Source organism: Phyllobates terribilis, unplaced genomic scaffold (assembly GCF_046119375.1).
Source record: "Phyllobates terribilis strain yellow unplaced genomic scaffold, ASM4611937v1 Scaffold_12__6_contigs__length_324123572, whole genome shotgun sequence".
Classification (NCBI taxonomy): Eukaryota; Metazoa; Chordata; class Amphibia; order Anura; family Dendrobatidae; genus Phyllobates; species Phyllobates terribilis.
In genome coordinates, this window is record NW_027362772.1 from 252,157,879 (window position 1) to 252,180,152 (window position 22,274).

Consider the following 22,274-nt stretch of genomic DNA (forward strand, 5'->3'; position numbering starts at 1 on the left):
GAGTATTGATCTTGTACTATTTCTATACCCTTCTCACATACTTATTATGGGGGAAGCATTCTCCCTGCATTATTTACAGCGCTGCAAGGCTTTTAAATGGATTTCATCTATCTCCCGCAGTGCAGACACCCCCTGCGCACGATAACTCAGTTTACTCCATCAATCATGCCCAGTGCACATACAACTGACCTTCTAGTGATCTTTTTTTCCATGGGAGACTTTGGTCTGTAAACTTTTGATATCCTAGATCCCCAAATAAGGCTGATCACAGCTTATCCGACTCCTGGGACCCCCAGCAATCAATTGTTAGCCAATTAGGAAACCAAACTAGTAACATGTATTGAATTTGCCTGCAGTGCCCCTGCATTAAAAATGAAGTATTACACAGTGTCATTAAAAATGAAGTATTACACAGTGCCCACTGAAATTAAAGGGATTTTCCACTTTAAGCAACACTTTCAGGCATATAGAATAAGAAAGCGAATAGTACTCACCTTTCCTTGCTCCAGTACTGGAAGTGGAAAACCCCTTTAATAAGCTATCTGTATAATTCATGGGTGTGGTGGGTCCTCCAGAGTGAGACATGCTTTTTTTCCTGAACAGGACTCTATTTATTAGGCCACGACCAGGCTATCAGTATTTGGTCAGTATTTTTTCTCAGGAGTGGGAGTCAAAACCGTGTGAGGAACAGAGAAAAGGTATAATAGAAACAAGTCACCAATTCTGCATTTATCGCCCACTCCTGGTTTTGGCTCCCACTACTGAGAAAAAATACTGACCGAATACTGACCAAATACTGATAGTGGGGCTGTGGCCTTACTCTGAGTTCTCTAATAGGTAATTCCTTTAAATATGTTATTACACATATTGCCTGCCTAGTCCTCCTGCTGCCATTGCTAGGAATGCAGGTAGCTGTCAAAAACTTGCTGACGAGTCGTAGGTGTGAAATCTGCCATAATGAATGATGGATTGGCATGAATGTGCATGCGCCACTACGTACGCGCCTCTTCAATATTCATTGTCTGGTAAAGGGAGGTTCATACTGAATATTTTATATAGATTTGGAAGTGGGTCCACTTCAAAATTCAAATCAAGCAAAAAAAAATTCTTAAAGGGTATTTACACATGAAGTCATTTTGTTGAGCTTTTCAAATTTTTGAGGAGGATTTGTAGATAGTTTTCGCTTAGTTTCTGCGACAAAAACTCCTATAGAAACTCTTGAGTACTCTGATGTGGATTTGGAAGCGGATCTGCCTAATAATCCGCATTAAAAAAAAACAACTCTACAATGCTAATCGAAAGGGTATATTCATGCAACCATGTGACTAGTCAATTATACGGCCATCTCTGTAAGGCACCTGGGTGCAATGGCAACTCCATCCCACTAGGGCAGTTGTACTCCAGTATATGTGAATGGTAGCATCTTCGGAAGAGAGCGGCTATCGAAAATGAGAAGTCGTGCAATAGCAAAATCCAGGCTGCAAATTCTTATTGCAACTGGGTAACAATCTGTTACTAATCCTTCCTCCCATTGTTTAACTAGTCATCCCCCCTTTGATTGTTTGGAGTTTACACCCACAATATAGTATGAAAGCTTTTCCAATCCATTGTAACCTGTGATTGACACAACTGACAGAATGTCACTTATACCTCTCTACAGGGTTTTTCACTTTCTGATATAGAGCCCATTATCCTTATGGGAGTTAAAACCTACAGCTACTGAATTCTTAAAGGTACAGGAAACCTTTATCCACGTGACGACCTCTATTGTGATGATGCAGGATTTGAGCGGCCATATCTAATTTATAACAAGACGACAGCTATTTTAATTCTATATTAATTACCTCCAGAGACAAAGCAAATGTGATTTGCCAATTAAAAATATTTAGGAATTTATTTATAATGACATTTTCTTTCTTTCTTTTATCTCGTTTTTCTATTCCCGGAGATCTCCTTTAAGTAGCGGTTTAATGTGATGTAAATTATGTTAGTATTTATTATCATTATTATTGTTGTTTAACAAAAAAACAAAACTGCGCTTTACTAACCATCCCCTGGTCCGGTGCTTAGTCTCGGCCTCTGTTGTTTGCAGCACCAAAGTCATGTCAATAGTGTTGCAGCCAATAAGTGAGCTCAGCTGGAACAAGCAGCTGAGCTCCCTGATTTGGCGACAGCACTGTCGAGGTGACTTCAGTCTTGTTCAATCCCACTTTTGTGCATTTTGTCTATGAGAGTAGGACACACACAGAATTAAAGGTGATTTCCCTTTTCAGAAAACATGTGTCCCCCCCCACACACACACAGACAGTGCTGCACCTGGGGAGGGTGAGAAATGTGCACTTTTATTTTTATATAAAATTTAAAAAAATATATAAATAAAAAAATATATAATACAAGAAAAAATATATATATATACAGTACAGACCAAAAGTTTGGACACACCTCATTTAAAGATTTTTCTGTATTTTCATGACTATGAAAATTGTACATTCACACTGAAGGCATCAAAACTATGAATTAACACATGTGGAATTATATACTTAACAAAAAAGTGTGAAACAACTGAAAATATGTCTTATATTCTAGGTTCTTTTGCTTTGATGACTGCTTTGCACACTCTTGGCATTCTCTTGATGAGCGTCAAGAGGTAGTCACCAGAAATGGTCTTCCAACAATCTTGAAGGAGTTCCCAGAGTTGCTTAGCACTTGTTGGCCCTTTTGCCTTCACTCTGCGGTCCAGCTCACCCCAAACCATCTCGATTGGGTTCAGATCTGGTGACTGTGGAGGCCAGGTCATCTGGCGTAGCACCCCATCACTCTTCTTCTTGGTCAAATAGCCCTTACACAGTCTGGAGGTGTGTTTGGGGTCATTGTCCTGTTGAAAAATAAATGATGGTCCAACTAAACGCAAACCGGATGGAATAGCATGCCGCTGCAAGATGCTGTGGTAGCCATGCTGGTTCAGTATGCCTTCAATTTTGAATAAATCCCCAACAGTGTCACCAGCAAAGCACCCCCACACCATCACACCTCCTCCTCCATGCTTCACGGTGGGAACCAGGCATGTAGAGTCCATCCGTTCACCTTTTCTGCGTCGCACAAAGACACGGTGGTTGGAACCAAAGATCTCAAATTTGGACTCATCAGACCAAAGCACAGATTTCCACTGGTCTAATGTCCATTCCTTGTGTTCTTTAGCCCAAACAAGTCTCTTCAGCTTGTTGCCTGTCCTTAGCAGTGGTTTCCTAGCAGCTATTTTACCATGAAGGCCTGCTGCACAAAGTCTCCTCTTAACAGTTGTTGAAGAGATGTGTCTGCTGCTAGAACTCCGTGTGGCATTGACCTGGTCTCTAATCTGAGCTGCTGTTAACCTGCGATTTCTGAGGCTGGTGACTCGGATAAACTTATCCTCAGAAGCAGAGGTGATTCTTGGTCTTCCTTTCCTGGGGCGGTCCTCATGTGAGCCAGTTTCTTTGTAGCGCTTGATGGTTTTTGCAACTGCACTTGGGGACACTTTCAAAGTTTGCCCAATTTTTCGGACTGACTTGCCTTCATTTCTTAAAGTAATGATGGCCACTCGTTTTTCTTTACTTAGCTGCTTTTTTCTTGCCATAATACAAATTCTAACAGTCTATTCAGTAGGACTATCAGCTGTGTATCCACCAGACTTCTGCACAACACAACTGATGGTCCCAACCCCATTTATAAGGCAAGAAATCCCACTTATTAAACCTGACAGGACACACCTGTGAAGTGAAAACCATTTCCGTTGACTACCTCTTGAAGATCATCAAGAGAATGCCAAGAGTGTGCAAAGCAGTCATCAAAGCAAAAGATGGCTACTTTGAAGAACCTAGAATATAAGACATATTTTCAGTTGTTTGACACTTTTTGTTAAGTATATAATTCCACATGTGTTAATTCAAAGATTTGATGCCTTCAGTGTGAATGTACAATTTTCATAGTCATGAAAATACAGAAAAATCTTTAAATGAGAAGGTGTGTCCAAACTTTTGGTCGGTACTGTGTATATATCTATCTATATATATATATATATATATATATATATATATATATATATATAATATAATATAATATAATTTTTTTTTACAATTTTATATAAAAATAAAAGTGCACATTACTCACCCTCTCCAGGTCCAGCACTGTGTGTGTGTGTGTGTAGGGGGGGGACAGGTTTTCTGAAAAGAGAAATCACCTTTAATTCTGTGTGTGTCCTACTCTCCTAGACAAAATGCACAAAAGTGGGATTGAACAAGACTAGTGCAAACCATTTGTATCAGGGTAGATGCACATCATCTGATTCCAGCTCTCATTTTCTCAAAGGTGTTTTTTTTTTCTTCTTTTTTTTACATTGAATGAATTAGTTGCTTTGGACAATTGCTCCATTATTCCTTTTGCACCAGGCTCGATGACTCTCTCCAGACCCATGATGAGCCTTTGTGCTGAGGCAGTTTCGATAGTCCCTTTTTTGCACCCAGTCTTCTAAAAAAAAGTCGTCTGTACCTGCTGTGATCCTGATCACCTGCTCATCTACTATTCGGTTTGGCTTTTCCTAGGCTCAGATGGAGGAATTCCGCCAGTTGAAAGATGCATTGAAGAAAATGCCAAGCTTCAAAGACTCAGGCACTGACACACAACACCAGCGATCCCTGGCTGCTACTAGGAAGGTAACTGCAAGCTAAATGTATTACAAAGAGCTGTACAGTCATCATAAAGTAGAGCTGACAACTTCCTCTACTCAGTTCTCATTGGACACTAAACAGACAAAACCCAAGATAAAAGCATAATAAGCAAATACCCTGAAGTAATAAATAAATAGCAATAGTGCATGAAAATAATATGGGGTGCTTAGTTAACATAATTTTGGCATAAAAAAGTAAAAGCCACACCACTACGTCACGGTGACCCTATTTTGGATAGTCCTAACCTCTAGTTTTAAAACCTTACCATTTGTCAAGTGACTTATGTGTGAATAAGGGCTGAGAAGGACTGACACCCCACTATGGACACTCAGCCACGGGGAACTACATGAATTTTATATCCAGCTCAAAGAAAGGAAGGCCACACCTTTATATGCACAGGGTGGAAACAAACAAACAAAAACCTAAAAATTAACTGGAATATACCCTGGATTATTTTCATGCACTATTGCTATTTATTTACTGCAGGGTATGTGCTTATGTTTTTATCTTGGGTTTTGTCTGTTTAGTGGCCAGTGCGAACATGCGCTTTCACGCCGCATGCACACCAACTTATATTCCAATTCATCTCTTTAGTGTTTTGTTTCAGTTTTTTTGCACTCTGTGCAAATAAAGGTGTGGTCTCTGTTTCTTTGAGCTGGACATTACATTCATGTAGTTCCCCATGGCTGGGTGTCCATTAACTGGGGTATCAGTCCTTCTCAGCCCTTATCCACATGTACGTCACTTCACATATGGTAAGCTTTTAATACTAGAGGTTAGGACCATCCCGAATAGGGTCACCTTGACGTAGTGGGATTGCTTTTATGTTTTTTTTTTTAATCAAAGTTATGTTAACTAAGCTGCCTATACTATTTTCATGCACTATTGCTGTTTATTTATTTACTGCAGGGTATTTGCTTATTATGTCTTTATCTTGGGTTTTGACATTAGTTTTACCAGTCCTTATCATGGCAGAACGAATCCTTTGCTACAAGGAGATGTGTGTTACTTTGTGAATGTTTTAACTGATATGAATATTAATAGAAGAAGGCAGCACACTCTATGCGTCTTACATCTGGTCTTTTTATTCTTTTTTTTTTTACCACTGAACCTTTTTATTTTTCAGCGAAAGCGACATCCCCCTGAGCCTTTTAATAGGTTTTGGCAGTTGTATCATAATGCAGATCTTCCGTTCATGCCATTTTCTGTTTCTTGGTGACAGCTCTTGTTATGTCTTTTATGGTTTTAATATTTTATGAGCTAAGCTGCGTTGTATTCAGTCTGGCCTAAAGCTAAAGCCAGGTCTGTTTTCTCTTCTACAAACACTTGTGAGTGTGAGGCTGGAGGTGAACATTGTATTTGCCTTTCCAGAGCTTTTTTTTCATGACCTTTGGCTATCCAACCTCTTTTCTTTTTTCTTCTTTTTTTTTTTAGGATTTCAAAGAACAAAACCCACAGGTGCCCAAGATCTCACAGGGAAGCAAAAAGAACGCAGAAGACGACCCAGGAGGTCGCGGGAAGCAGCTGTCACATGTCCAACCTGCTGGTCCAGAGAGCTCCTTTCGTCAAAGTCCCTCTGTACATCTAGCTCCCCTAAGGCCAGCGATGCAGAATGACAGCCATGTTTCCAGATTTACCAGGACAGTTAACAGTCTCCCGGCCCACAGAGAGGTACACATATTTTAGGTTTTTTTTTAATTCTGATTGTGTCCTAGTAAAGGTTTTGTCCACCTCTGGGAACAAATTATATATATTTTTTTTTACTTACGTGCAAATGTTTGGGGTTCAAAATCACTTTTGCAATTGAATCTCATTAAAATTTTTGCACCGTTTTGCTTTTACAGGCTCTTTGTTTCTTGGCACTTTATACTTTGCTGTTGTCTGTTATCATAAATCGTAAAAAAGACAGATAAACGATTTAGAAACTCTCCCATTAGACCATGAGAACAAACTCACTGACAGGTTCTCAGTTAACTCATTCTGCAGCCAGCAATAGATAGTGCAACACCGAGGCTGTAGAAGATAAATGCTGCAAAACTTTTAATGAACCCCAATGACAAACATTATATTTTTTTGCCAAAATTACATGAATTTATGAAAGAAAAAAAATTGTCCCCAAAGGTTCAGGGTGTTAAATCTCCAGCTGCTTTTCTTCTTTCGGCTATGTGCCCACGTTGCATTTATGAAGCAGAAAAATTCTGCTGCATAAATGCAAGTTCTCTCCCGGAAAAACGCATGCGGAATTCCGCACGCGTTTATCGCGCATTTTTCACGCGTTTTCCACATGCGGAATTGCCTTGCGTTTTTTATGCATTGGACAAAGGCAATTCCGCTTGCGGAAACGCAAAATTAAATGACATGCTGCGGATTTTTGAACGCGGCATAAACGCTGCGGAAAAATCCGCAGCATGTGCATAGAACTTGCGGAATCCCATTGGGGAACATGGGGTGCGGATATACATGCGTTTTTCGAGCGTTTACGCTGCGGAAATTCCGCAGCATATACGCTTGAAAAATGCTACGTGGGCACACAGCCTTAAGGTACATAAATATTCAAGAATATTTTTTTTATTATTTCCACTTCCCAATTAATTTTGAGAATCCTCATCAGAATCCATCTTCATTTGGTTGACTAGCATCAACATTGATTAATATGCCTGCATAAAAATGGGGTCTAAGAGGTCAGGTTTCTCCATGTCTGATATGCCAGTGTGAAGAGACTTATAGGCCATGGAATCCTCCCCTGGGATATTAAATATGCAAATTGCCTCTTCAGAGAGGAACAGGACTTGAAATCTAGCACCACCTAATAGAAATCTTAAAAGTAAATTTCAACCCTTAAACGAGCCTTGCCATATGACTTTGGATAAGAGTCAAACCAGAATCTTAATTTGCAGACTCGTGTTTTGGGGTGTTGCCTGACGTAGGAGCTTTGCAAGGCCTAGAAGTCTCATTACATGGACATGTCAGGCATGTCACTCTCCATAAGGAGAAACTTTACCCCTTAGACCCCAGAGGCCTCACACATAGCCAAATCAGATCTGTTCCTTTGCACTGAAGAGGAGGAACACTCTGAAACATGTGTCTGCAAATTGAGATTCTGGTTTAGCTTTTGGCTTTCACATTCATGTCCAAGCAGAAAAATAGTGTTTCCTCCATGTACGGAGAGCTGACAGGTTCTCTTTAATTTACTTTGTTTAAATCTTTTAAAATTGAGCTAAGCGGCAGTGTAAAGTATTGAGGATAACGCAACAATACATTTTATTTTCTTCAGGAAATATATTTGGTATTCTTGAACTGTATTGGGGTTACAGAGAAATTCTGACAAAACAAAGATGAAAGCTATAATGTATGATTGAGAAATTTGTATTCCTTTTTTTTTCCTCTAAATAATAATTTTACTTTTAATTTTTTTAGGTTGTAATAATGATTTATTTTTGAATATGGTATTCCCCTGATTTTGAAACTGATGGCATATTGGCAGGACGTGCCTTCACGTTATGATCTTAGCTCTTGGACCCACCGCTCATTTCAAGAATTAAGGAAGTGCCCTTCCGAGTTTTCCCTGCACAGTGGCACCTGTTTATTCATATGACAGTTTTCTGTACAGCAGGTCGCCGGAGCGACCCTCTGCATGGAAAAAATAGTAACACAGGAGAACACTTAGGAATATCCACACTACATAGGGAATATATCATAGAGACACATAGGTCAATATGAGCAACCCAACAATAATTGATAGATTGTATATGCTGTGTGGACCAAAAATAAATGGTAGACCATTCGGTTGAGAACACAGGAGAAAGGAGAACCACCGAATGTCCAGTCCAATATACAAGAGACATAAACCAATATATATAAAAGACCTTTATTAGACAATGGTCAAAGTGGTGCTACAAACACATGAGAACCCACCATATAAAAAATGTAATTGCAACCTAAAAGAGGAATATGACACAATAGATGTAACGGTTGCAATAGACAAGATATATTACATTACAATTCCACAAAAAATACAAAAAGAAAAAGATTGAATAGACAGGTATGTCAGCACCAAAGAAGATAGTATATATACTTCAACACAATAGTTTGTGAAACTATATTGGGGGTGGAGTATATACTGGCACACAAAGATCTATAGGACTATATAAGAAAAGAGATTGCTGCTACAGAAATAGATAAGTACCAGGTGCCAACTTGTTTATATAAGGTATATAGTGAAACAATGAATGCACATGCACATGGTACTAAGCAGAGAACTGACATACCTGGTTGTGGGATATAAAGGAGGGATCACGGGAATACCCCGACGCGCGTTTCGGACCAAAAGTGTCCTTCGTCAGGGGGTGTTGGTCTTAGGGGACCACCGAGTATAAAAAGAATGTGTGTCCAATCAAATGTGGCGCGCAAAAGAAATCGCCGTGTACGCGGCGTGTCTATCCCGGAACCGGAAGTGACCCAGCAGCGCTGATTGACAGGGGCGGGCACACCCAACATGCAATGCGCGGTAAGGTCCTGTATTGTGGACTGCCTAGTACAATTGCGCATGCGCCGTCCGGAGGCACCAGGACCTGCGGGCAACCGCATCATGTGACCCGAGCCTCCAGACACATAGAGATGCGGGGCCAGCAGGAACAGGGAGAGCAGACAACGCAAGCGCACCAGACAGACCAGAGTTAGTGACCAGATATGTTATTGATTCGAATCCAAGGAAAGAATATATAGAAAATAGTGAATATGAATATAATATATATGATATCCAACTGGAAATTATATATTTTGATTAACCTCATAAAGTGCAATGTGTGAGACATGACCTAATATATAAATGCATAGGTATATCAGAGTATTGGGTGATTATAGGGTGATAATAGAAAATAGAAAAAAGAAAAAAATAAATAATGAGAAAATGGAAAAAATAAAAAAATAAATAAAAAAAATTGTTAATAAGAAATAAAAAATTGTAATGTAATATATCTTGTCTATTGCAACCATTACATCTATTGTGTCATATTCCTCTTTTAGGTTGCAATTACATTTTTTATATGGTGGGTTCTCATGTGTTTGTAGCACCACTTTGACCATTGTCTAATAAAGGTCTTTTATATATATTGGTTTATGTCTCTTGTATATTGGACTGGACATTCGGTGGTTCTCCTTTCTCCCATGGAAAAAATAGTGAAGAGGTCATGTCGCCACATCAGAATACTGGCCTCTTCATTTTAGGATCAGTGGGCGTCACAGAGGTCGGATTGGCACCGATCCTAAAGTAATGGCAAATCCAAGGCCATCGCTATATATTTCAGTTTTTCCCATTATTTACAATGTTTTATGACAAACTGTATGTATGGAATATATAATATACGTAACACTGGGTTTGGACTCATTAATTAGAGGTTTGTATATTTCAGATCGAGAACCAAAAAGTGATACCACATGACCAAAAGCCGCAAAATAAAGTTGGTCCTGGCCCCCCTGGAGTTGTAAATAAAAAGACTCCCACTACGAGTGCCGTGGCTGCTAATAAACAAGTGTCCATTCACAGGTGCGTGGTTGAATGCCGAGTCTTTTCATTCCGCCTCTAATCCTTTATGCGGCGGCTCAGATCTTCACGCTGGTTAATCCCCTCTGCTCCATCATGGACTGAAATGAGTTTAGTCTTTAAAGGTGACCGTACATGTAGTGATTTGTGATACGCAGCCGGGAACCACGCGGCAAATAACACCCGCAGGTTCCTGATACGCGGCATGGACAGGTAAAGGACGTGGTCTTTGTGCACTTCACTAAAACCATTTTTACAGGCACCCTATATGTCAGAAATTATTCAATATTTTCTCTAGTCAAATGTGCAGATTGTATTGATCTATGTATGAATAAAGAATCGGGAATAATAGGTTTCATGTAAAGCTTCACCCAGCATCTTAAAATTCTACAATCTTGGAAAACTCTTCTCTTCTTTCCCAGTTGCAAAAAACAAACAAACTGTGTTTTACTCCCTCTCTCCGGATCAATCACTGAGTTTCCGCCTCTGTTATCGTCTGCCGCGCTGATGACACATCGAAAACACTGCCGGCAATCAGTGGGTTCAGCGGCTTTGAACATGAACAGTTTAAAGCCGTTGAGCTCACTGATTGGCTGCAGCGCTGTCCATGTGATATGAACTCTGTACAGTTTGTTCTTTTTATAAAACAAACTGCAGCCAGGGTAAAGGGGTTTCCCAAAACCTGAAAACCGTTTTAAAGAAATACCGAATATTGATAATACCCACACAAAAAAAAAAAACACCTAGTCCACCCAAAAATGTACTCCATTCCTTTACATATTCGTCAGTTTTAATTTTTCTATCAAAACAAATACAGTTTGAGTAAAGAAATCTGTGTGCCTCAGGAGCTTAGTCTTTCCCCCCGCCCTGTTCACTGTTCTGTGTCTGGCTGTAAGACAACTGTCTGCAGCGGGAGCCTGTCCCCTCTGCCCTGTCTGCAGCGGGAGCCTGTCCCCTCTGCCCTGTCTGCAGCGGGAGCCTGTCCCCTCTGCCCTGTCTGCAGCGGGAGCCTGCCCTGTCTGCAGCGGGAGCCTGCCCCCTCTGCCCTGTCTGCAGCGGGAGCCTCTCCCCTTCTGCCCTGTCTGCAGCGGGAGCCTCTCCCCCTCTGCCCTGTCTGCAGCGGGAGCCTCTCCCCCTTTGCCCTGTCTGCAGCGGGAGCCTCTCCCCTTTGCCCTGTCTGCAGTGGGAGCCTTCCTCCTCTGCCCTGTCTGAATCGGGAGCCTCTCCCCCTTTGCCCTGTCTGCAGCGGGAGCCTCTCCCCTTCTGCCCTGTCTGCAGCGGGAGCCTCTCCCCCTCTGCCCTGTCTGCAGCAGGAGCCTCTCCCCCTTTGCCCTGTCTGCAGCGGGAGCCTCTCCCCTCTGCCCTGTCTGCAGTGGGAGCCTTCCCCCTCTGTCCTGTCTGCAGCGGGAGCCTCTCCCCCTCTGCCCTGTCTGCAGCGGGAGCTTCTCCCCCTCTGCCCTGTCTGCAGCGGGAGCCGCTCCCCCTCTGCCCTGTCTGCAGAAGGACACAAAGATTAACCCCGATTGTTAGTGGATATGTGTGACCATCGTTCTACTCACTTCTAGGGGTTTATGGATGTAGTGTGCATGCGTGACCACTAGTGTTGAGCGAGTATGTTCTGTTAACCCTTTCGCCGAGTATGCGCGGGCCGAGCTCCGAGTATTTACAGCTGCTCGGTGATATGGTTGAATCGCTCCCGTGTGCATGATTTGCGACTGTTTGACAGCTTTATTACATGTGAGGAATGTCTATTTCTTACACATTCCTCACATGTAGTAAAGCTGTCAAACAGTTGCAAATCATGCACACGGGAGTGATTAAAACATCACCGAGCAGCTGTAAATACTCGGAGCTCGCCCGAGCATACTCGGACAGAACATTCTCGCTCAACACTATTGACCACAGCTCCCAATTGACAGTGAATGGAATAGCGGTTACGCATGCGCACTACCGGTCCATTCAAGCATTCTTGTAATCATAGGGGGTCCAGGCGTTAGACCCAAAGGGATCATACATTTATACCTTATTCTTTGGCTAGTTAATAAATGTTTTTATAGGATAATCCCTAACTCTTTTTTTAAAATAGGGGCTGTGTAATGCATCGTTTCACCAGCGGTGGCACTGCAGGGGAATTAAACACCTCCTGCTCGGTTCCTCCTCAGTTGATCACTGGGTTTCACAGCACTCAGCACAGTTCAGAGCATTACAGTAGGGGGATGATTTTTGTAGGGTCCTTTGAAAATGATGTCTAAGCTTGACTTAAGGCACGCACTCACATTAGACTAAAGTCAGCTGTATCCCGCCAATATCGGTGGGATCAACCGATTGTCTAATGTGTATGGGGGTCTGTTGAGTCTCCTGTGACTGACTGGGGGGAGAGACTGATTGGTTTTCCAATACACGATCCTTTTGATCTCCCTAGTCAGAAGCCGCTGCCAGATTTGACTGGCGGCGGCTCTTTTATAGAGAACACAGGAGCGCTCGTCCGGTGTATCTAGGAGATGGGTGACCGCCGAACAACCCCTATGGGATCCATAAGAGTATTCTTACGTTCTCTTGGAAACATTGAGGTCTTGTATCTTTTAATTATGCTTCCTGAGCAAATCCGGAGGCAATGTTTTTCCCCCAGCAGACTTGCTAAAGCGAGTCCTGGCACTTGTGATTGAAAGTTTGTGCCAAAAACACTAATGAAGTTTTCTTTGTTTTATTTGACACAGCGGGGGTGACAATGAAAGCCATTATTATTATGTCCTTAGGAATTAGAAGTGCTCGGGGCATTAGATTTCTTCCCTCCTTAATTAAGCAGTTTGCAGAGGTTTCGCCACTAAAGTCGTCTTTTAAAGTAAAGAATGGCAGTATAATAGATTGGTGCAACCCATCTGACCTCATCGTGTAGCATGGAAAGTTATGTTAATGTTGGCAAGAGGCAAAAACACTGGGGCGGGTAGGGACATGTCCCCATTGACGAGGAGAATGAAAACATTTCAGCTGTCAGTTTCTGAATATATTTCCAGGCGGAATAACAGAGGAACGGCGTAAAGCAGAGTTCTAAAACGGGCATGTCAGGAGAGCTTGTTGTGCCTCCTGTCAGTCCTGTGCTGTTCACATAGAAAACTGGGAACACCGCACTCCTATCAGTTATAGTTGTCTCAAGCCATCTAGTACTTCATGAGCTCTGTGTAACCACGCCCCCACCACTGATTGGTTGCTTTCCATGTACATAGGCAGAAAGCTGCCAATAAGTGGTGTGGGCGAGTTATACAGAGCTCAGCATTCAGAGCTCTGCTAGATCTACAGCAGAGAAAACTGTGTTTCTATCAAAACTGCAGCAAGCAGCCCAGTAAGTGACACATCGCTGGAATCAGGGTCTCTTCCCGTATATTATGCAGCTCTCAGATTATATAGGAAAAACTTGGTGACAGACTCCCTTTAATAATGATTGCTGATGATTTGTGACGTGTTTTTTTTTTTTTTTTTTATTACAGCTGGCAGGACATAGTTAACAAAGTGAACGCCCGGATAACCGAAGTAGAGAACAAAAACCGGATCAGTAATGCTCTCACGAAATCTGTCACCCATCATGTTAATGTTCCAACTGGGAAGAGGGAACCTGCGTTACCACAAGAGAGCGACCACAAAATGGAAGCAGATGATGAGCTGCAGATGGGTGAGTGATGATTTACGCATAAGTAATGGAAAAACGCTATGGGATCCTTTATCTTCTATGAGCAACCACAAGTCTGGATTTGATAATTGTCATATATTTAAAATTTGATACAAATTGTTTAGTTTATTAATTAATGGAATGTATACAAGACACAAGCTTTACCCCTGAGGAAGCCGCTATACGTGGTGATACGCATAGACACTCTTTGGTTTCCTTCTCCATGGTCGTTCTGGGTATTGCCATTCTGTCTTCTATATTGTGCCCTGCCATTTGTTTGCACATTATAATCTATATTGATACTCTTCCTGATGAGCGCTATGCACCTTACTCTTATTGATTGCTCTTTCGGTGTTGGTATTCTTTTGCATTACATGTATTGTGCTATATTGTTTTACTTAGATCATTGACAAGAACAGTCTTTGCTTTTGTTTTGTCCTTGTGACCATAGGTTATAAACCTTTAGGGAGACCGAGTTAACGCTATGGACACCTCTTACATGGAAAAAATGATTTTTACATATGTTAAGGGTTACCTTTAGTTAATAAAATTGAGTACATTTCAGGCTGCAACCTTCATTCCTTCACTCATATTCAGACTTTCTGATGAGCAGTTCGCAATGTGATCCAAGTTTCAGATTTTTCTCTTGTCCGAGTGTCTCTTACAGTAATACAGGCTGCTCTGGTTGATCACAAGTCCTTTACTATAGGATGGGGGTCCCCACTTTGGGTGGTCACACGTCCTTTACTATTAGGAGGGGGACCCCGCTCTGGTTGGTCACACGTCCTTTTACTACAGGCAGGGTTCCTTCTCAGATTGGTCACAAGTCTTTTACTATAGGGTCTAGGTCCCTGCACTGGTAGGTCACAAGTTATTTACTATATAGTCAGGGTCCCCGCTTTGGTTGGTCACATGTGCTTTACTGTATGGTTGGGGTCCCCACTCTGGTTTGTCACACGTCCTTTACTATTAGGCTATTAGGAGGGGGACCCAGCTCTGGTTGGTCATAAGTACTTTACTACAGGGAGGGTCCCCACTCTGGTTGGTCACACATCCTTTACTATTAGGAGGGGGTCCATGCTCTGGTTGGTCACACGTCCTTTACTATAGGGTGGGGGTCCCTGCTCTGGTTGGTCACACGTCCTTTACTGTAAGTTGGGGGTCCCTGCTCTGGTTGGTCACACATCCTTTACTATAGCATGGGGGTCCCTGCTCTGGTTGGTCACACGTCCTTTACTATAGGGTGAGGGTCCCTTCTCTGGTTGGTCACACGTCCTTTACAATAGCATGGGGGTCCCTACTCTGGTTGGTCACACGTCCTTTACTATAGGGTGAGGGTCCCTTCTCTGGTTGGTCACACGTCCTTTACTGTAAGTTGGGGGTCCCTGCTCTGGTTGGTCACACATCCTTTACTATAGCATGGGGGTCCCTGCTCTGGTTGGTCACACGTCCTTTACTATAGGGTGAGGGTCCCTTTTCTGGTTGGTCACACATCCTTTACTATAGCGTGGGGGTCCAAGCTCTGGTTGGTCACACGTGCTTTACTATAGGGTGGGGGTCCCTGCTCTGGTTGGTCACACGTCCTTTACTATTAGGAGGGGGTCCCTGCTCTGGTTGGTCACATGTCCTTTTACTATAGGGAGGGGGTCCCCGCTCTGGTTGGTCACACAACCTATACTATAGGGCCGGGGTCCCTGCTCTGGTTGGGCTGACGTCCTTTACTATAGGGTGAGGGTCCCTTCTCTGGTTGGTCACACGTCCTTTACTATAGGGTGGGGGTCCCCGCTTTGGTTGGTCACACGTCATCTACTATAGGGTGGGGGTTCCCACTCTGGTTGGTCACACGTCCTTTTTCTATAGGGTGGGGGTTCCCACTCTGGTTGGTCACACGTCCTTTATTACAGGGTGGGGGTCCCTGCTCTGGTTGGTCACACGTCCTTTACTATAGGGTCGGGGTCCCTTCTCTGGTTGGTCACAAGTCTTTTACTATAGGGTCGAGGTCCCTGCTTTGGTTGGTCACATGTCCTTTACTATAGGGTGGGGATCCCCGATCTGGTTGATCTCGCATCCTTTACTATATGGAGGGGGTCCCCGCTCTGGTTGGTCACAAGTAGTGTTGAGCCACCCCCGTAGTGTTCGAGTTCGGTTCGGTTCGTCGAACACCCGTGTGTTCGCCGAACTGTTCGTCGAACACCTTCGAACACCGTTAAAACCAATGGCAGGCAAACAAAAACACATAGAAACACATAGAAAACACCTTCAAAGGTGTCCAAAAGCTGACAAACTGCTCAGAAGACACAACTAACACATGGAAAAGTGACAAGTACATATAGTCATGCGAAAAGAAAAGAGGTGGAGGAGTAAAAGGAGGGGGAGACACAGATATAGGCATGTCATGCCCTTCTAAAATCCAAAAAGTGAGAAGCCGACATGTTCAGTCTGCTCCTGCCCGTGCCACCTCCGTGTCGCCGGGTTTGTGCCAGAGCCGCGGTGAACCCTGACGGCCAGCCCCCCTCTCCCAATACTGGTGCCTGTCCGCTGGTGGGTCGAGCGAGCCCCCCTGTGGTGGAGGCAGCTCTAAGCTTTTTAATTTAAATTGTCTCTCTAATTTGAATGAATACACTTTAAATCCATTTACAAGGATCTATTGGAGGGCAAGTCTCATGCCAGCAGCCGCGTAATTCCAGCTCCAGTAGCGTCCACTAAAGCTGCTGCAGTTAAAAAGCTTTTATAAGGATCGAGCTCGGCTGTCCACCGCAAGGCATCCTACTGCCAGTCCCAGCCCCTATGCCTTGGGGTGCCTCCTGATGCTCTTCACTGAGTATCCCGTGGTCCCGAAGCATTTCCTTTGAAAAAATTAAGTGTCCAAACTACAGGTGGTGTAGCTTGCTTAACAGCCGGGATAATCCGTTGACTAGCAGACACTGCTACTAGGCACAAAGTATTTCCTGGGCTAGATGCAGTTAAAAATTTGTAATTAGATACTCTCGTTGGATGCTGAGAAAGCATTCCATAGAGTCTCCTGGCACGCCATATATGATTCTCTTAAAAAGCTTGGGGTAGGGGTCTAGGGGACCCTTTTATAGCCAAAATCACGGCCCTGTATCGCAATACGTCACCTAGGCTGAAGATAAATGGAAATGTAGCACCCTGAGGGCTCGGTTGCTACAGAGGTATTGCACCTCACCCAGAGGTGTGATATCTCACTCTCAGGTAAGGATGTAGTGTGGATCAGGACCCGACACCTGCATGCATTACACCACATTGCCATGGGGCAGGGCGACCAATATGCCCCTGAGATGGGCACGACAGTCCCTGTCCCTGGCTGGAGTGGGGGGAGGGAACACTGAGGAAGGGGAACCCTGTAGTGCAGGAGCAGGGAGGAAGCAGTTCCTGGGTGCATTGAGAAGGGAGTATAAAAGGTGGGCAGCATCTTAGTTCAGTGCAGAGAAGTCTGAGCAGAAGTGGCAGGGAGCAGGGGCTCTGCATGAGCTCTGCTCCGGAGGCGGGCCTAGTAACAGAGGCCCAGGCCTGGAAGAGGGAGAAGGAAGGAAGAGGAGCGGAGAAGGCTCCAGGAACGAGGAACGAAGGGATCCCAGGGGTGCGGACGGGCGAGTTGCCACCGCACGCCCGAATCCACCTGCGTGGAGGGGTCAGGCCAAAGGGGGAGACCGGTCCCCGAAACTAGTGGAGGCAGGAAACGACCCTCAGCTAGAAACAGGAGGCTGTGACATTTTATGTGGCGCAGCCCCTCGCTACACCCGCTAGGAAGGCACCACATAGGGTCAGGGAAACTGGCGCCAAGTTTACCAAGAGGAGGCCCGAGGCAGCCGGACAGAAGGGTTGGTAAGAAAGGCCAGACAAAGGACACACAAAGGGGGTCCTGTGAAGCGCTCCAAAGTTATCTGGGAGTTGTCTGAGCCCCTCACCTGGTGAGCACAGTACGACGTGGGCAGCCGTTACCTGCAGACGTGGTCTGGATAATAAGAACTGTGAGTAAAGGCCCTGGACTGCATCACTGACTCCGTGTCGTTACTGCTGCTGCCCTGCACCATCACCCCCATCCTCCGCATACACTGCCCTGAGGCTATACTCCTCCCGTGGGGAGTTATGCTACGCTCTGCTGCACCCACAACACCAGCCTCAGCGGTCTGCCCTGGAGCCGCGGTTCACTCTGACCGCAATCCACGGGTGGCGTAGTCGGACATTTAAACATCAAAACCACATAAATAGTTCCGCCACTGGTTTGACCGCCCTGAGCCACGGAACCGGGTCGCCGCCACGGAGACTACAACCACCAGCATCCACCAAAAACGGTCCGGCTCCGGGTGTCCCAAGGCCCAGGGGGCGCGTCAGAACATTTTCATCACCTTTCACAATCACCAATGGGACAAGGCAGGGATGTTCTCTGTCCCCTCTCTTATACATCCTAGTGACGGAGCACCTGCTCTCATCAATTCGCCATAACCCCAATATTAGGTGGATTGAGGTGGGAGGCACCGAGTACAAGTGCTCTCTATTTGCTGATGATGTCCTAGTATATATCACTCAATCACATAGGGTATCAAATACTTAGGAATTCCTATTCATAGAGACCTCTCCCATCTATGTTATCTTAATTTTGGGCCCTTTATTGAACAACTCCATACAGACCACGGTTGGCAAGTTAGAACTGTAAGATTCACTACGTGAACCACTGGTGTTTTGTGGAAAAGCACATGTACACTGTGTTCCAAATTATTATGCAAAAAGTGTTTAGGAGTGATAAGGGAAGAATTTGTTTGTTTGTCAGTTAAACTCATTGATGGTGATGTGTGTCAGGGCTCTTTATATCGCTGTAAGCAATTGCAGACACCTGTGCTAATTAGTTTGGCAGGTGTGTCCAATGAAAGGCAAGACTACTTAAGAAGGCTGTCTCACATTATTAAGCAGCCTACATTTTCTGCCAAAATGGGAAAGAAAAAGGATGTGTCGGCTCCTGAGAAGCAACAAATTGTGGAGTGTTTAGGTCAAGGCATGACTACAATCAACATTGTGCGATGATCAGGATGAAGTGTCTTGGCAATCAAGAAGTATGTAGCTGATTCACAGTACACACGTGTGCGTGCTGATAAGGGCAAATTGAGGACTCTTTCCTACAGGCAATTACGTCAGGTTGAAAGAGCAGCGGCAAAAAGGCCTTGTCATAGCAGCAGACAAGTTTTTGAAGCTGCTGGTGCCTCCAACGTCCCCCGAACAACAAGATGCAGGGTCCTTCAGAGGTTTGCAGCTGTGCATACGCCATCCTGTCGACCTCCTCTATCCACTTCACACAAGCAGAAACGGCTCAAGTGGGCCAAACATTACATGAAGACTGATTTCAAAACTGTTTTGTTCACGGATGAGTGCCGTGCAGCGCTCGATGGTCCAGATGGATGGAGTGGAGGATGGCTGGTTGATGGACACCCCACGCAAACACGGCTACAGCGCCAACAAGGAGGAGGTGGAGTAATGTTTTGGGCTGGAATCATGGGGAGAGAGATTGTCGGCCCCTTTAGGATCCCTGAAGGCGCTAAAGATGAACTCCATAATGTATGTGGATTTTCTCAAACAGCACTTCCTGCCATGGTTCAAGAAGAAGAACCGTGTATTTCACAGCAAGATCATTTTTTTGCATGATAATGCACCATCTCATGCTGCACATAAAACATCTGCATCTCTGGCTGATATGGGCATAAAAGGGGACAAACTTATGGTGTGACCCCCATGCTCCCCTGACCTCTACCCCATTCAGAACCTTTGGAGCATCATTAAAAGGAGTGTCTATGATGGCGGGAGGCAGTTCACATCTAAGCAACAGCTCTGGGAGGGTATTCTGTCCTCATGCAAAACAATTGAAGCAGAAACCATCCAAAACCTGACAAATTCAATGGACGAGAGAGTTCAGAAGCTCCTTTCGAACAAGGGGTCCTATGTGAAAATGTAACATTACCTAGAATAAAGTTTTGAGTTGAAAACTGTTTGATTTCAGTTTCTAACAACCTGCTAATGCTTATAATTTCAAAAATGACCATTTTTTGGTCTTTATTAAAATGAAAAGGTTGATCGAAAAGTTTGGGGGATCTAAGAGTGTGGCAACCCAGTAGTCATGATTACTTCGAATTCTGACAATATGAGGGTCATGCTGCAGGTAGTGCAGCAAGAAGGCACTTATGTGTCTTGCGCATCTTGGAGCCCCAAAATTATTTTCCGGGCTAGATGCAGCTAAAAATTATTATTAATTTTAAATCTGGTGAAGCTTTAGTATAGATGGCCTAATAGGATCAGTGCTGCACACTGCTACAAGGCCCAAATTATTTTCCAGTCAAGATACAGATAAACATGATTAGTAATTTTAAATCTGGTGGAGCTTCTTATAGATGGCCTAATAGAATCAGTGCTGCACACTGCTACAAAGCCCAAATTATTTTCCAGCCAAGATACAGATAAACATGATTAGTAATTTGAAAGCTTAAAACGGTTGGTAGGGTGATTTTAACCAATCATCAAGCTTTTACTCTCCCCAGGATGACACAGGGGTAGAAAAGTCGTTTCGGATCCATGATTTGTTCATCTTTATGAACGTGAGTCTGTCTACATTATCAGTGGAGAGCCGCGTGCGCTTATCTGTCAGCACACCACCAGCAGCGCTGAACACACATTCAGACAGAACGCTGGCTGCGGGGCATGACAAGATCTCCAAGGCGTAAGTGGCTAGCTCCGGCCATTTATCCAGATTGGAAGCCCAAAAAGAGCAAGGGTCCAGTGACACAGTCATGGCTTCAATGTTTACTTGGAGATACTCCTGTACCATCGTCTCTAGGCGTTGACTATGTGTCAGACTTCTTGTCTCCTGTGGCCTTGCAAAGGATGGGCTAAAAAAGTGGTGAAATGATTCCGCAAAATTGATGTTACCAGCAGATACTGTGGTTCTGTTACGGTTTGAGTGCTGAACACTTGACGGTCCCACGGTTGGCAAGTTGGAACTGTGAGATTCACTACGTGCACCACTGGTATTTTGTGGAAAAGCACATGTAAGATTCTGCAACAGTCTCTGCTGATACTCCTGCATGCGTGCATCCCTTTCTATGGCAGGAATAATTTCTGCAAATTTACTTTTGTACCGGGGATCTAACAGTGTGGCAACCCAGTAGTCAGGATTATTTCTAATTCTCACAATTCGAGGGTCATGTTGCAGGTAGTGCAGCAAGAAGGCACTCATGTGTGTTGCGCATCCAGGAGCACCAAGTCCCTGTTGTGTTGGTGGCGAGGTAACAATCATGCTTCCTTCCTCTGTCCTCTCCCCCCAACCTCGCACAACAGAAATGTGATCAAGGTCTCCCTCATCTGATGAGTCTTCCATCAGTTCGTCCTCCACTTCTTCCTGGGCTCCTGCACCTTCCTCACTAGTTTGGCTGCTACCATGCGCCCTGGTAAAACCATCTCCCCCACCCTCACATGCCTGCCGCCTTGGTGCTGCCGACCGTCTGGATCTTGCAGATGTTAGCCCTTCCGCATACAACTCCTCCTCCTCTACTTCCTCCACCTCCTCTTGTGCCACCACCTGACTCCGAATTCTGTTTAACATGTGCTCCAGCATGTAAATCACCGGAATAGTCATGCTGATAATGGCATCGTCAGCACTAAACATCTTCGTCGCCATTTCAAAACTGTGCAGAAGGGTGCATAGGTCCCTGATCTGAGACCACTCCTCCAGCGTGATTTGCCCCACCTCTGGATCTCGTTGGCCCAGGCTATACGTCAGAACGTATTGCACCAGGGCTTGTCGGTGCTGCCACAGTTTCTGCAACATGTGCAGAGTTGAATTCCACCGGGTAGGCACATCGCATTTTAGCCGGTGAAGTGGCAGGCCCAACGACTTCTGTAGAGATGTAAGTCGCTGAGCTGCGGGATGCGAACGGCGGAAGTGAGCACACAGCGACCGTGCCCTCTGCAGAAGGCCATCTAGTCTGGGATAGTGGGCTAAAAATTGCTGGACAACCAGGTTCAACACGTGAGCCATACAAGGCACGTGTGTGACATTGCCCCGGCGAAGGGCCGCACCCAGGTTTGCAGCATTGTCGCACACGGCCTTCCCTGGTTTCAGGTCCAGTGGAGACAACCATTCATGAAATTGGTTCTCCAGAGCTGACCACAACTCCTCAGCTGTGTGACTCACATTTCCCAGACATTTCAATGTAAAAACCGCCTGATGACGTTGAGCCCTACTGCCAGCATAGTAAGGAGGTGTGCAGGATCCCTTCTGCGCAGTTAGAAAGCTTGTGGCATGACCAGACAGGCTTTGGGTGCAGGTGGAAGACCGAGAGGAGGTTGAGGAGGCAGAAGC

At 44.5% G+C, this 22,274-nt stretch overlaps 1 protein-coding gene across 2 annotated transcripts in view; it reads left to right on the forward strand.

The window, feature by feature from the left end:
- Positions 1 to 22,274, forward strand: part of LOC141172526 (uncharacterized) — a 120,180-nt gene that overhangs the window by 64,514 nt on the left and 33,392 nt on the right. For both annotated transcript variants that reach the window (XM_073656837.1, XM_073656836.1), the window contains exons 7-10: positions 4,578 to 4,688; positions 6,138 to 6,374; positions 10,115 to 10,248; positions 13,731 to 13,912. In XM_073656837.1, the coding sequence (XP_073512938.1) occupies positions 4,578 to 4,688; positions 6,138 to 6,374; positions 10,115 to 10,248; positions 13,731 to 13,912 (664 nt within the window). The remainder of the gene's footprint in view (positions 1 to 4,577; positions 4,689 to 6,137; positions 6,375 to 10,114; positions 10,249 to 13,730; positions 13,913 to 22,274) is intronic.